Raw genomic sequence first — 15,769 nt, forward strand, 5'->3', positions numbered from 1 at the left:
CGTCCTTGCCTTCCCTTCCTTCCTCTTCCACAGTCCACTTTATTGTTCTTCCCTTGCCTAACCGCCACCACCACCACCACCACCACACACACTGGGCTAGACAAAGAAATGGCGTAGTAACATTTGATTCCTGCTCCCCCTCACCTTTTCTTGCTTCCCTGCCCCCTTCCCCACTGCTGCCTTGACCTTATCCAGCCTGTGACCTTCATGGCTGATAGAAGGTCATCCCAGTGTCCCCAAAACATTTCGCACACCATTGGAGTCTTCACGTATCCCTGTCTCTGCTTGCGCCTCCTCCTCTTCTTCCTCTTGTTTCTTCATCCATTCCAGCCCTTCGTTGGTCAAATCCTCTCTTCCTTTATTCATTCCAGTTCTTGCTTGCCCTGATAATAATCTCGTTTTCCTCTCCTCCTTCCCTTCTTCCTCTTTGCTTGCTTTGTTATCTCTTTATTATCCCATCTCTCTTTCATTCCAGTCATTGCTTGTTCAGATCCTCTCATCCTCCATTTATTCCTTTCCTTCCTCACTCTAATCCTCTGAATTATCCTCTTCCTTCTTTCATTCCAGTCTTTCCTTGATCTGATCTTCTCATTCCTCTCCCCCTTCATTTATTCCAGCCCTTGCTTGCTCTAACCTTTTCATCTTCCTCTAATCCTCTCTTCTATTCTTTCACTCATTACTCTTACTTGCTCTAATCCTCTTCCCTTATTCCAGTTCTTGCTTGCTGTAATCCTTTCCTTCTCCTTTTTTTCCTTCATTTTAGTCTTTGCTTGTTCCAGTCCTCCCATTCTCCTCTCACTCCCCTCCCTCACACACTTCATCACTCTCCCATAAAGATGATCCACTCACACCAACACCAACATGCATCATACTCATTACTGTTATCTAGATCTATCACTTATGCTCACAAGACACACTCACCACACTCATATCCTTGGGGAATCAAACACCAAGTCAAAACAACTGTATAATAATTCTCTTAAAGACTACAAAAATACTATGCATTACGACATGGAAGTTGGCACCGTTTGTCAGTAAATGTGTAGAAAAATAAATGAAGGGCTTATCATTCCAATATTATGATGAAAATATATAGTGTATAAAAAATTCCTATGAAAATACAAATCTATACGTAACAGTATGTACTCCATACACAGCAAAGTGGGAATGGCTTTGACTTTTGCTCCAATACACATTTAGAATTGCCTATAACACACATTTGTGACTTAAGATTTTCTACATTCATTTATTTTATTTACCCTTCCCCCCTGGATGCAGCTGCACTCAATAACCATCAACTTCACCTTTCCACTGCACATAACTTTCCTAACTCCTGTATACTGCCAGACGTCCTTTACTGGGAATAACTTCTCTAACATCATATTCTTTCTTCACTGAGCCTGTCTTTCCAATTAACACATGGCAGCTCACACTTGTACTCTGAATGATACACAAAAAGTCACAAAATTCAATACACATGTACAACAGTAGCATTTATTACTGGAATGGTCCTAAGTCTTGCTTCTAGTATAAAAAGTAAAAAATCATGACAGAACATTGAAATTTTGTACTTGGAATGGTGTATAAGGGCACTTCAATACCTCATACATGCCACAGCAATGATCTACACTGAAATTTTATTCAGCGTTGGTCCCAGAAAGGTCTTCATATTGCTAATAACACCATCACAGTGAATGCTACACAAAGGCACCAGATACAGAAATTCTTTAGCATTGGTCCCAAAAACACTGCTGGCAACACTCCCTCCCCACAGGTATCTAATAAATGCACAATACTTCACTTTTGTACTTAGCCGAAGGAAGGCACTCGAGTCGCCTGTCCTTGGATGAGTCTCGGCACAGTGTGAGTTGTGGCGGGTTACTCCACCTCTTGCCACCAGTGTGCATGTGGCTTCTCTAGGCACTGAGTTGTGGATGCTGGTTACTTGTGAACTGGTGTGTTACAACAATCAGAGTGAGTCTTTTCCATACCACTTTGTTAGAGTGACTGGACCTAATTCAGATCAGTTGGGCTATCAAGTTAGAGAAGTGTCTTTACCAAACTATTATGTCAAACCGACTGGACCACTAAGTTACAACAATAGGACCACTACATTAGAGAGTAAGTCTTTCCTGTGTTAGAGCAACTGGACCTAAGTTACATCAAATGAACCACTAAGTTGTACAAATTGGACCAGAAAGTTACAAAAAGGGCCACAAAGTTATAAAAAAAAAGGACCACTAAATTGAACCAGTAAGTTGTACCACTTGGAGCTCTCAAGTTACATCAACAGAGCTACTATGTTACAAGTATTGGACCACTAAGCTATAAACAATGGACCACTAAGTTATATCAGTTGGACCACTAAGTTATGGGCAAGAGTCAGTCCTTTGTAAAATCAATCCCAGATCACCCTTAATCATCCTGACAGACTCACAGAACCCAGCAGCACAGGGCAGCCATAACTCAGGAATGAAGGAGAGACAGCCATTCACTCCCATACATAGCAAGAACATTATGTATAAACAAAAACAAATGCAGGATAAGAGAGATACGGAACATATAATTCAGTTGTCTGTAAAAAAAAAAAAAAGGTGTGTGTGTGTGTGTGTGTGTGTGTGTGTGTGTGTGTGTGTGTGTGTGTGTGTGTGTGTGTGTGTGTGTGTGTGTGTGTGTGTGTGTGTGTGTGTGTGTGTGTGTAATGCAGACAATGAATATATACATAAAACAAAATATTAAAACTCAAGCACAAAACAGAGAATACAGAAATACAAAAAAGGGAGAAAAAATTAAATATAGTAAGCAAAATATAAACTTACATAACAGGAACATGTTTGTGTGGAAATAAACAACTAATCAGATAATAATAAAAATATATATAAACTAAAACCTTGACAACAGAACAAATAAGTATATAAAGTAACTAAGTAAATGAAGTAGCTAACACTACAATGACTCGTCTTTTCAAGCAGCACTAGTATCAGAGTAACCCATACTTAACTAACAATGATAATAGCAATACATAATGATGATGATGATGATGATGATGACAGTAATAAAAAACTGTGACATCAAGCTTTTGCTTTGAAGATTAGCTTTAAAACGGTGAGGCTGAAAACACTCACTCATCACAGGAAGGAATATTACAGCTGCTTAATCCTTTCACAGCCACACAATCTTTCCCATGAATAACTACAATTCTCCACACACTCTGCCCTCTGCACACAGGCCACTGTTCACTGGACAGTGGCTGCCACTGCTTCAAGGCAATAAGTGGAATGCATGTATTTCTTCGAACAGCCCTCACGAGCCACTTTTCAGTGGCAACCACAAAAAGTGGTGACCAGGTCTATTTTACCTACCACACCACTGTAGCTGGCTGCTGTGACCACTGGTGGATCCTGATGATTTAAATCACACCCTGCACATGGGCCACGTGTGGGTGCCAGTGGTGTTCCTTTAAGAGCAGTTAAAGTATAATTTCAGCAAGCCTTTCTTTTCCTGCCACACACACATGTTGGTGTTTTGCTGTGCTGTATGTAATCCAGTTATTGTCACAACGTGATCACAACTTTCTTGGGACTTAGTAAAAAAAAATAACATACTATTTTAGTAAAAAAAATAACATACTATTTCAGTTCACCATACATTATATTAAATACTCCACAGAATAGTCTCTGGTTAACAATAGGCTGTACTTTCTTGGTTGTATTTTTGTGCCAGCTTTTTGATACAAGAGCTCAGGTAGCTGCTAGGCCTGCAGCATCAATGATGATAACTATCAACATCACAATATTAGTGGCAGCCCTGTGTGGCTTGTGTGCAGGGTATAATTGCCAATCTTTTTTTTTTGTTGGGGTGAAAATTTTTTTGTGGCAATCAGACCACAAAAAGTTCCCCATGTACAGGCAGCCTCACTTTTGCACTGCAGTCTCTTAAACAGTTATGTAGATTAGACAGGACACTTGTTTTAATACTACAATCTCCTCACCCCTACAATCCAGGTGATGTGAGACTCATGAAAGTAGTCTATTATGAAACTAATGACTTTTCAACCAAGAACATTATAAGGCACAATACTTAACTTCCTGACTGAAAGAGAGCTGCCACAGAATTTAATGAAATCATCTAATCTTAACTCAAATAATATGAAAATGCTACAGAAATCAGAGGGTTAAATAAATCTGTGGCCTGAAAAACATAAAATGAAGCTCCTATTTCAAAAAATTTTTTGGGAAAATGTCCCAAAAAACAAGAGTGATGTTTGCTTTGTAATGAGAGAGACACTATCACTTTTAGCTGTCTGTCTATTGATCTATAATTCAAAGCTGCTTCTAAGAAAATATGCAGAAAAAACAGGAGTGACATGTTTGCTTTGTAACAAGACACCATCACTTTGGCTGCAATGATAATTTTCCTTAAAGATACCCATAAATCCAGTTATTTCCAAGATGGTGAGTGAAAAAAAAAAAAAAAAAAAAAAAAAAAAACAGGAGTGATGTGTCTGTCTGATAACAAAGAAGATGTCACCATTTTGGCAGTCTATCTCATCATCATTGTCACTACTTAACATCCTTATTTCCCTTCCATTTTCTATCCATTAACATACAATCTAAGATAATTCAGTACACACTGCAACTACCACAGTACCTTTGGCTTGCACTCCACTCCCCCATCACTACAGCTACAGTATATCTCGCTCATAGGAACATTTTAACTCTCACTTATTCTGAAAACTAGAGATAAATTGACAATCTTTAGCATTGAAAATAAAAATACAAAAATACACACTGGTGATTAACATTACATCAGGCACAGTAAACCCACAATACAATGAACTTTGGGATGTAGTTTGTTATATCCAAAAGTTGGCTCAGAATGGCTGTCATTACATTGAGGTCTTTCAGCAAACTCAGGTCGCTGTGTAAGGAGAATTATTCAGTAGTATGCATTCAAAAAAACAGTTGCTCTTCCTTCACTGACTCTCCAACTGTGTTTAGCAGAAGTTAGTTCACTGTATGCAGTGGTTGTGTGGGAGACTAAGAGGGCTTGTTACTTCCACCTCTTGTAATGACCAATGTTTATTAAATACAAGGCATGTTCGGTAGGCTTGCAGTGTCCATTACACGTATTACTCATTACATTGAGGGTTTACTGCACCGTACCTCAGAACTAATACCGTTGCCACGTAATCCAGGATATACAGTACTGACTGATTGACTGACTAGCTTGCAAAGTCATCTTGAGTATCAGCCAAAATACCACACTCACTTCTGCAAAATCAGGCAACAGTTTCCTTTGAGTACACCAGAAGCACACAGCAATCCCTCACACTTCCCCAGCAGGCCAGCAGTGTGAGGTGAGCACCCTCCACCCACACCCGAGTATGAATTTTGGGCCAGTGGAGACACGCACGGTTTGCCTCTATTCATCTGGCACTGAACACACACCAGGCATAGGTTGAGGGAGCTGTGGGCTTCTGATCCAGCAGAAGTGAGTGTGGCAGGTTAATGAACTAATTGTGACACCCTCTGTGACCTTATTCCTATTTTCTCCCTTAAATAATTACAATGACTCCTCAGCAATGACTGATGACTGGGTGAACATTGGCATGGTATTCAAGAGAAGAGAGGAAAATTAACTAGAGATATACAAAACTAGATCAACTTAATGATCCACCACTTTGTCTTGTTTCTAAAATGTATCTAACATCACTTAATAGTCTCTTCTTCTGTAACTTTTATCTTTTGTAAGGCATTGTTGATTCCCAATAGTCTTCTAAGCAAGCATATTTCTCTCTCTCTCTCTCTCTCTCTCTCTCTCTCTCTCTCTCTCTCTCTCTCTCTCTCTCTCATGTGGTCCTTCCATAAGAGACAACTTGAGAGGGAGAAAAAGAGGTCTGAGTGAAGAGGCAAAATACAGATCCTCTTAGCATTAGTTATATTATATTAACAAAGCACACCAGGTTAGATTAGATTATTATGTGGGATTAGATTAAATTTAGTAACCCCATTAAGGTGATCAATAAAAGGTATTACAAAAGTATATATGAATATGGATTTCCTTCTCTCTCTCTCTCTCTCTCTCTCTCTCTCTCTCTCTCTCTCTCTCTCTCTCTCTCTCTCTCTCTCTCTCTCATTAACTTTACCGTCAAGGCACATAGTAAATGTGATAAACACACTGCTACTTTATCACAGTAAACACTTTGTAGCAGTACAGTTTTATATACAATACTCTTAAGTAATTGGCAACTGGAAAAATACATAATAATTAAAATTATATAACTGCGTGTCATGTAATTCTTCTTAACTTATAAATACTACTGCCGTTAGTGGTGGTGATGGTGGTGGTGGTTAGAGAGGAGCATAATACAAGGTTTATGCCATGTTATAATATATGAGAGACCATTATGTCATGGATTACAGAATCATGTTTTCACTTTTGACAAATTTTGGTCAATCAGGAACTAAATTTGTTGATATAATACTGTCTTTGGGATTTTAAAATGGGCTACTGGAAATTGTTGAAATCTTGAATGATTGAAAATTACAGGAAAGAAATGATAGGTGGTAATGAAGTGATGGGACTGAAAGATATACTTAAAGATTATAAGAAACTACAGTAGATGATAATGGTATGTTGAATTATAGTTGCACTTCATAATAGAAAGAATGATAGAAACAAATACATAATACTGTACATAATAACAAACCACACTACACTCACTAACACAGCATACATTCTTAGTCCCATACATTATTCTAATAGTAAATGCATGTATATTAAAATGATTGTGCATGTATTATAATCATTTGGCACATTCTGAAGGCATCATACTGTGAATATATATATATATATATATATATATATATATATATATATATATATATATATATATATATATATATATATATATATATATATATATATATATATATATATATTCTCTGCAGTTAATCTCAGTTCACCTTGCAGCTGTTAAGGACAGAGTGGAACTGAAGGTGATGTTAGAGAGATAGAAAAAGTAATGAAGACCAGGTATGAAAGAGGTGCTGGTCCAAACACTCTTTGCAAACGTCCAAGTCAAACTGAAGGTGCTATTAGGGCACTAGAAGGAAGGATAGGATACAGGAGAAGTGTGAGAGGTGCTGATAGAGGCTGAACATTTGAATAAGAAGAGGTGGAGGCTCTTCTGCTGTTGCCACCCCACCCTTGAGTGAACCAGATTGAGTGAGGCATTAGATAGGTGGATAGATGGACAGGTAATGCTGCAAGGGATGGACAGATGGACAGGTAATGCTGCAAGGGATGAATAGATGGACAGGTAATGCTGCAAGGGATGGATAGATGGACAGGTAATGCTGCAAGGGATGAATAGATGGACAGGTAATGCTGCAAGGGATGGATAAATGGACAGGTAATGCTGCAAGGGATGGATAGATGGACAGGTAATGCTGCAAGGGATGGATAGATAGACAGACAGGTAATGCTGCAAGGGATGGATAGATGGACAGGTAATGCTGCAAGGGATGGATAGATAGACAGACAGGTAATGCTGCAAGGGATGGATAGATGGACAGGTAATGCTGCAAGGGATGGATAGATGGACAGGTAATGCTGCAAGGGATGGATAGATGGACAGGTAGAGGTGTTCTTGTACTCCATAATGTTGCAGCATACACTTACTTAGCTACACCTACACCTACATGCTGTCCCAAGATAAGAACAAAGCACAGAACCACAGGAGCATCACATCACACTCAAGTCCTTGCCTAACAAAGCTGCTTCTTTTTAATACATTGAATGCCAATTTGTCACTCCACAGTATAAAATTACAAAAATATATAGCTATACATGTATCTCATCTTCATCCTGGTGGAATGGTAAGAGTGGATAGAGTGATGGAAGATGAGAGAGTTAAGACTACTGAGTAATACAGGTATTTTTCTCCAACTATATAATTTTCTATCTCTTCCTTCCTATCATTTTCTCCACCTACATAATTTTCCATCTCTTCCTTCCCTTTCTTATTCATTTATTTCACTTTCTTAAAACCCTTTCTGTCATTTGAACTCTCTCTCCTTTCTCTTCTGTATTCATCTCTACTACTCTTATACATATATCAATCCTGTCATTTTGGTTATTTGCTCTCTCTCTCTCTCTCTCTCTCTCTCTCTCTCTCTCTCTCTCTCTCTCTCTCTCTCTCTTTCTCTCCATACAGGTCATCTGCTATCACTGATCTTCCCTGTCTAGTCATCTATCCCACTATTTTTCTTGGCATGTTTTCCTTTCACCTTACTCCCAGTCATTCATTCAATACCTATTCTAGCACTCTTATTTTCCCTTACTCCTCTCTCGTATGTGTTCATCTATTCCACTTATCTGTAATTTCTGTCATCTTACCCATTCATTCCCTCCAACCAAATCACATATCTTTTTCCCTGCCACAGAGCAATCCTTCCCTGCACACAAACTTCTAAACATTCCTCATTCCCACCAGCAGACTCAGTTAATAGACAGAGACTGATGGAAACAGGTGTCTTGACTGGCTTGTATCTCACCCACTACCTTGCAAATCATAGAAGCAACACAAAGACTCAAATATCTACAGCATCACCTCCAGACATCCTCCCTTAGCTGTCTCCTTGAATGAGTAATTGTTTTCACTCAGTAAGGACTCCACAGCAGGCTTTATCTTTGGCACTCCATCGACACTGTGCAGGCCCCTACCGGTAATGATTCGTACCCTCCTGTATTTACCGCGTGACTGCTTCAGGAAGGTCTCAGTGACTTGCCTGGCCTCCCTCACCCTCAGTAGGTGCAGGTCGATGGTTGGGGCACCCAGCTCCATTCGCACAATGTTACTCGAATGGGCATGATCCCCAAAGTCATAGTCGATGAGGGTGGCAAGGTGTGGGGTCAGGCGTTTCGGGACTGTTGGTGGGTGTTTGCGGAATGGCAAGTCCCTGTGGCCTTCAGTTGAGCCATCAAAGGAAAGACCGCGGGCAGCAGGTGAGGTGGGGTATGTCCGAGGTAATGGTAGGGAGCGAGGTGTGTTGATGTCGATGGTGGTGAAGGACGACACACTTCGCGACTCACTTCGTGACTCACCACTCTCAACATCACTAGACTGTAACCTGGAGAAATAATGTGGTATTAGTTTCCTGTCTTCACTTGTTGATGGTGATTTCTCACTCTGTTTTACTCTATATCATCCACCTTTCTTTTCACAGGTACTTTCTCTATTTTACTCTATCCATTTTTCTTTTCATCAACACTTTCTATCTCAACGTGAACAGGAATATACTGCACCTTGTATTCTTACAAGGACAGCATGTGTAGTCCTTGTAAAACAGCCAACACAGAGCGAAGATGAACACAACCACCAACGCCACAGCTGTGGAAGGAGAGACTGTTAGTGGTAGACTGAGAAAGAAACAGAATGACACAGACAGGCACACTATAGGGTAGCTTAAACAGGAAGTAAACTGGATTATCTGTATAGAAATTTTTTTTTATTTTTCTACTTTTACACTAATCAGGTGAAAAAAATCATAAAAAAAAAAAAAAAAATCTAAATATCCATTCCATTGTCACACCCAAAAAGTTATGTATGTACAATTGATGCCCTCTGTATAAGAAGGGACACTCGTGCCATCCCAGGAAAATCTTGTTTTTGTTGGATATCATTATTTTGATACGTCTACTACCCAGTAGGAATGAACAAGGATCCATTTCCACACTGGAAATAAAGCTTAAAATCCTTAAAAACATTTTATACCATCGATGTTCTGCTCGTCACCGAGTCAATTATATTGTCCTCAATAAAAGGTACACTCAACATGTTTTGTAGTGCACAAATGAGGGAGAAGTAATACCTATGAGGAGGGACGCTTGTCATCTTCCTGGGCCACGGGCATGCGGGAGACTCAGGGCATCTCTGTCAGTCATAATGCTTGCTGGCTCGCTCTTAGCAAATGGAAGCCCGGCTACTCCATCCAACCCTTGTTTTGTGTTGCTTACCAGCTGTTCTGTTTGGTCCATTTTTTATTTGTCTTACTTAGTGTTTTTTGTGCGTAACCATCACCCAAATAGTGCATATGATGAGCCAGCAACACCAAGCACAAGATGAGTGCTTGGAGTGGGAATGTTTGGTGTTTCCCAAGGAGGGTGAGATACAAGATGCTGGCCAAGAGTCCTTCATGCAGTTTTATGGGCCAAGATGGAAAATAACTGTGGAAAGTGATGGTGATTCCGATGATGTGGATGATCCAAGTTATGTAACGGATTACCTGAACATTCACAGTGCCTATCCTTTATTAAATCTAGGCACCTGGTAGTGCTTCTAGTCTTTTTTCACCTAGACTGTAACTGTGGTACTGTTTTATTAAATATTACACTAGTATATATTCGTGAAATGGCGTGAGCCTTGATTTATAGATGTACAACGCAACTGTATGAAAAGGGACATTCATCCTGTCTTAAAGAATCCCAGAAGGGACACTGTCTTATCCTATGATGCAGCAGACAGGGATGCTCTCTGAGCGGCTTCTGTCACATCTGAATATTTGAATGGTGTGAGTATACTTTCTTACAGGTGGGACCTCATTTTACCATGTATCAGGGACACCGGCAAAAAATAAATAAATAAATAAAATAAAATAAAAATTAGAAAAAAAAATAAAATAAAAAAAAATAAATAAAAAATAAAGAATAAATAAATAAAAAATAAAATAAAAATAAATAAATAAATAAATGAATATATATATATATATATATATATATATATATATATATATATATATATATATATATATATATATATATATATATATATACAAAAAATAAACAAATAAAAAAAAAATAATAATGACCATGATGTTTCTTCCCCAAAAATGTAAAGGAGGAGAAAAATTAAGACAGCTAAGTTATTTCCTCATGTAGGTGAGTCATTGCCACCCACCACCACCACCACCAGCACCATCAGCCTGAGACAAACAGCACACAACAGCACTTCATCTCCAGCCTTTCCCACCAGCTGCTGCCTCTTGAGTCACAACAATTCTCAGTATAGCCACCTTATCTAATCACTGCCTCTCCAGCACTGGTACATTAGGCAGGCAAAGCCACACACACTAATGGCACTGTGCTTTCAAGAGCCACTCATTACTTAGGTACATAATAACATCTCCACCACCCTAACACATTGTAAATAAGGGCACTAATGCTCTGGTCTGCTTTAAACTTGAGTCATATATTGTGTATATTTTTAGGTTCTCATAACAGTTAAACTTATTACACATTCACTACTGCTTGATATAATGTGTACTTTACTTGCTAGTACTTGATTATCATATTATGTCCTACAAAGCTTTCACTGTGACTTGCAACATTAACTATGCTAAAATCACAATGGAAATTTTTACAAGCACTAAAGAGAAAGAAAAATGGATCAGAAGCATGGAGTTTCCCATGTCCAGCCACTATAATGTTCAAAAGTGCCTGCAGAAAATAAATAAAGAATAACAATAATAACCAATAAATAATGATGATGATGATGATGATGATAGTAAATAACTAAATAAAATAAATCAATAATAATAATAATAATAATAATAATAATAATAATAATAATAATAATAATAACAATAATAATAGAGTCATTCCACACTAATGTCAACACTAACTACATAACTTCTAGAGATATAGGTAAGAGTACACCCATAAGTTACCTTCAAGTGAAACGACTGTAATAATAATAATAATAATAATAATAAATAATAATAATAATAATAATAATAATAATAATAATAATAATAATAATAATAATAATAATCAGTTATTTGTGATTAAATGTCAAATATCAGTGATAGGGTTGATGAGCCTTTCATAGTGAGAACACAGGATCAATATGTGCAAGGTAACAATGCAGCACCAGAATGTAAGGGAAGCTGCAGGGAGCCAGCAGACCTACACATGGCAGTCCCTACAGATACAAAACATGCCCATCCACCTCACACACACACACACACAAAAGTTTACTAATCTTTTTAAAGCTTTCTAAACTTCACATATTTAGGGAGTAGTAGCAGGTGTATTTTTTGCATATACAAATATGAACAAATATCGTTTTGTGAGTCCCAACTTGTAAAAATCCAAATTTACACATAAAACAATGTTCCCCTCTTATATGAATGCAGAATTTACATACACTATATGAACAAAAATACAGTCATAACCAGTCAGAAAGCTAAATAAGATACCATGACTGGACGTATACAAAAGGAACCCAAAAATCATCCCCAGACTTGACAAAATCATTAAAATCCCAATGCCTGAGGCTCTCATATGCCTCCCCATGACTGAAGGAATGTACAGCAGCTCCCAAAACTCTTTGCAGTGTGGTGCCAACTGTGGCATAATGAACAATATGAATATTGCTGCCTTATCATATGTAGCGTTGGTAAGGTTGGGATGTGTGGCTTGATGTGATGCTAACATGCTGATCTATTTCCCAGGTCGTAATATACGGCAGCCATCCCTAGTGTGCAGGTCTGCCAACAGTTGTCACCATAACCACCAAACATGTCAAATAATGTCATCCATTGTCAGAATAGACTTCTTAATTTTTAAAGATAGTTTAGGGGGCTACTGTAGATTAAAGAATCCCAAAATTATCCCAGAACTCCATAGAATCATTACAACCCAATGTCTGAGGCATTCGTATACCTCCATGTCATGGGTTCAGTCCTGGCAAGGTTGCCCATTGTGGCTAAAGAGTTATCCTACCTCAGATCACCTCCCAAGTGTTTCCATGATACTCTAACAGGTGGACGTGATAGAGATGTGAGGAAATACTATGTAATGGTACTCACCAGGTATCCAGAGCCACTCCATGGTGTCCTTAGGGTTGTATGTTGCTAGGGGAAAGTCAGTGTTGGTGAAGATGTATAAGGACTTCTGTCTGTCTCTTGGTTAAAGCTGTAAGAGGAAATCAAGTGTATATAAAGATTCTCTCTCTCTCTCTCTCTCTCTCTCTCTCTCTCTCTCTCTCTAAAACTCAATCAGTCTAAGGAGAGTTGAGCACAAGGCACCTTTGAGGAGATAAAACACTTCCTTAACCATCACACATCTTACCCTATTACATATTCAACAGTTATACATCAAATATTAAGAAACAGACATATCAGTGATTGCTAAGTTAGGCACGTAAAATGAGTCTGTAATGTCTATTTCATCACCCAAATTTCAAAACATTTCATCACCACTGCTCCTGTTTTGTTGCCACTATTTATGTAATTTTTCTGAAAATATTACTTAATAGTACATTGAAGTGTGGTATAATCAGTAAATATGGGAACAATACTGTTTCTCAACAAAACTTTGTCAACTCTTACATTACTAATACATTAAAGTAGGGTACAATCAGTAAATAGGAGAACATAGCGCTTCTCGGCAAAATTATCCACTCTGCATCACTAGTACACTGAAATAAGGTATAATCAATAAACTGGGGAACAGTACTGCTTCTTAGCAAAACTGTAACAATTTTTCTATTTCTTGACCTACTTCAACTATAAACAAATTACTGAGAATGACAAGATCCACAAAAAAAAAAAAAAAAAGACAGGTTCTATGTAACTGATCTTCATCCTAACCTGACCTTCATTAAACTGAACTAACCTAACTTCACCTCCACCTTCATCTTAACTTACCAACATTGAAAAAGATAATTGAATCAGACTAACATTTTCATCTAACACTTGACCTAACCTGACCTTCACTACCTAACCTAACCCAATCATAAAAAAAAATCCTTACCCTACCATAACCTAACCTAACCAACCTTAACCTACCTAACCTAACTGTACCCAAACTAAACCTACCCTAAGATTAATACATCTTATCAATACCTCATGGGTGCCCCTAGAAAAGCCAACAGGTAAGACACCCTATAACACCTACCTGGGATAATTACTGAGGGGCGTGTGTGCATGTGGCTTGCCGGGAAGGTAATGGTTAAATTATGAGTGGTCGTGGCTTAATACAGATATCAGGAAAGTTAAAACAGATAAAGCAGTTATCTTGACGTGCTCACTTCATGTTCTTATCCTGTTCCTCCTCTCCCTGGAAACTTATCACCTGATTTTTAGGACTGTTGAGATTACATTACTGCTCTCATCATACACTTTTGTTGTGTTATCATATCACATTTTAGATAACCTTTCAAATGGTACAAAACCTCACTCAATGTTTGGGTTAGGGAATAATACTATTCCTGTTCTTTCTGTGTTATAAATTATCATTCTTGCTCTGTCTTATGTTCAAGACATGTTATCACTGCATCTTCACTCAACTCGCTTCACTTTTGGATCATGTCATATCCCTGCATCCTCCCCAGTCGCTTATTACACCTTAAAGAGAGTGATACAGTGGATTAATACTGCATTTCCACACATCCGTGTCACATCTTATCACCACTGTGCCTTGCTCCACTTCAGTCTTCATACACGTTAGGATCACGTCGTATCCCTGTTCCCTACTCAGAAACTCATTACACCATGATTATTATTGCACATTTAATATTACACTTTTACACCACACCATGCCATATAATTTACCAATCACTTCTCACATATAATGTACGCACTATACACACGTTCACATCACACCCTTCTGTCCCTCTTCCCACAAAACTCACATTACACCATATTTCCTGAGACAGACAAGACCAGTACATCTCATCACACGTTTACTTCGTCATGGCTCTGATGGGTATACGGGTCACCACTACCTAATGAGTCAGTAGTAGTGGTGAGGCAGTGACAGTTGTTATTGTCATCTTGTCATCTTGTACCATTTGTTGTGATGACGGAGGCTGTGAGGGTTGCCAACTAAACTAATCCAAGGAACTATACTTACCTGTGTTTATCGTTATTATTACATTCAGTTTCTCTGATCAACATTGTTAATCATCATCATTATCACCATCACCATCATCAGGTTGTGAGATTTGCTAGATTACTACCTAAATACCTAAATAATTAACTAACCCAAGGAGGTTTTGCCCATCAGTTGTTTATGTCCGTTATCAGTATTTGGTTAAGATAGATGTTCTTAATCATCATCAGGCCTTGAAAGTTGTCATAATAACTAATTAATTAAGTAACCAACTAACCCAAGGGACAATCTTTATCTATCAGTCTTCTTACCTTATCTTTATCTGTGCCTATAATATATTGTTACTGGATTCACTTACCCATCATATTTATTTGTTCAGATAGTTATCATTAATCTTCCATTACTCCCCATATTCTGCATTATTCTTTTCTTTCCTCAGGACTGTTTTCAAAGATCACAGAGATCATTATTATTTTCTCCGTCCTGTTGATGGTGCATGCAGAATTCTTACTTAACACTCACCCGCGTCATGATAATATTCGCACAGTAACTTCCCTTTGAGCCTGTTAAAAATATTGACACTGCATTTAGACCAGAGAGAGAGAGAGAGAGAGAGAGAACGTTAAGAGGTCGTGCTCAAGGATCATTATACTTTCCTTGGTTCCCAAGCTATCTTACATTACACCCGCCCATTTTGTCCCTTCCAACAGACTCACCCCACCAATTATAATTATTGTGTTGATATAAATTCACGTATTTCTATAGTTTATATTGCAGTTTCTTCAGGAAATCAAAGATCTTTACTTGGATTTAAAGAAATGAAATAGCAAAGGCATGAGACATATCCGTATTTGGTTCTTAGAAGAGT

General features: G+C 38.1%; 1 protein-coding gene across 2 annotated transcripts; it reads right to left on the reverse strand.

Annotated features, from left to right (window-relative positions):
* Positions 1-954: 954 nt before the first annotated feature.
* Positions 955-14,840, reverse strand: LOC135115404 (uncharacterized). Of its 2 annotated transcripts, none has more exons than XM_064032149.1 (4): positions 14,702-14,840; positions 12,876-12,981; positions 9,313-9,397; positions 955-9,137 (listed from the first exon to the last, which is right to left on the reverse strand). In XM_064032149.1, the coding sequence occupies exons 2-4, from the start codon at positions 12,895-12,897 to the stop codon at positions 8,606-8,608; spliced, it is 639 nt and encodes a 212-aa protein (XP_063888219.1). In that variant the 5' UTR covers positions 12,898-12,981; positions 14,702-14,840; the 3' UTR covers positions 955-8,605. The 2 variants fall into 2 exon arrangements, with proteins under 2 accessions (XP_063888219.1, XP_063888218.1); XM_064032148.1 differs by lacking the exon at positions 14,702-14,840 and adding an exon at positions 13,966-14,667.
* Between the last annotated feature and the right edge of the window lie 929 nt (positions 14,841-15,769).

The sequence above is a fragment of the Scylla paramamosain genome, chromosome 29 (assembly GCF_035594125.1).
Source record: "Scylla paramamosain isolate STU-SP2022 chromosome 29, ASM3559412v1, whole genome shotgun sequence".
In the NCBI taxonomy this organism is placed as follows: domain Eukaryota; kingdom Metazoa; phylum Arthropoda; class Malacostraca; order Decapoda; family Portunidae; genus Scylla; species Scylla paramamosain.

Bases quoted from the DNA above. Each gene is read 5' to 3' on its own strand.
- LOC135115404 (XM_064032149.1), bottom strand. From the start codon at position 12,897: ATGGAGTGGCTCTGGATACCTG. The intron at 9,398-12,875 runs GTGAGTACCATT...CTCCTTCCACAG, and splicing joins GGAGTGGCTCTGGATACCTG to CTGTGGCGTTGGTGGTTGTG. The intron at 9,138-9,312 runs GTGCAGTATATT...TTATTTCTCCAG, and splicing joins TGTCCTTGTAAGAATACAAG to GTTACAGTCTAGTGATGTTG.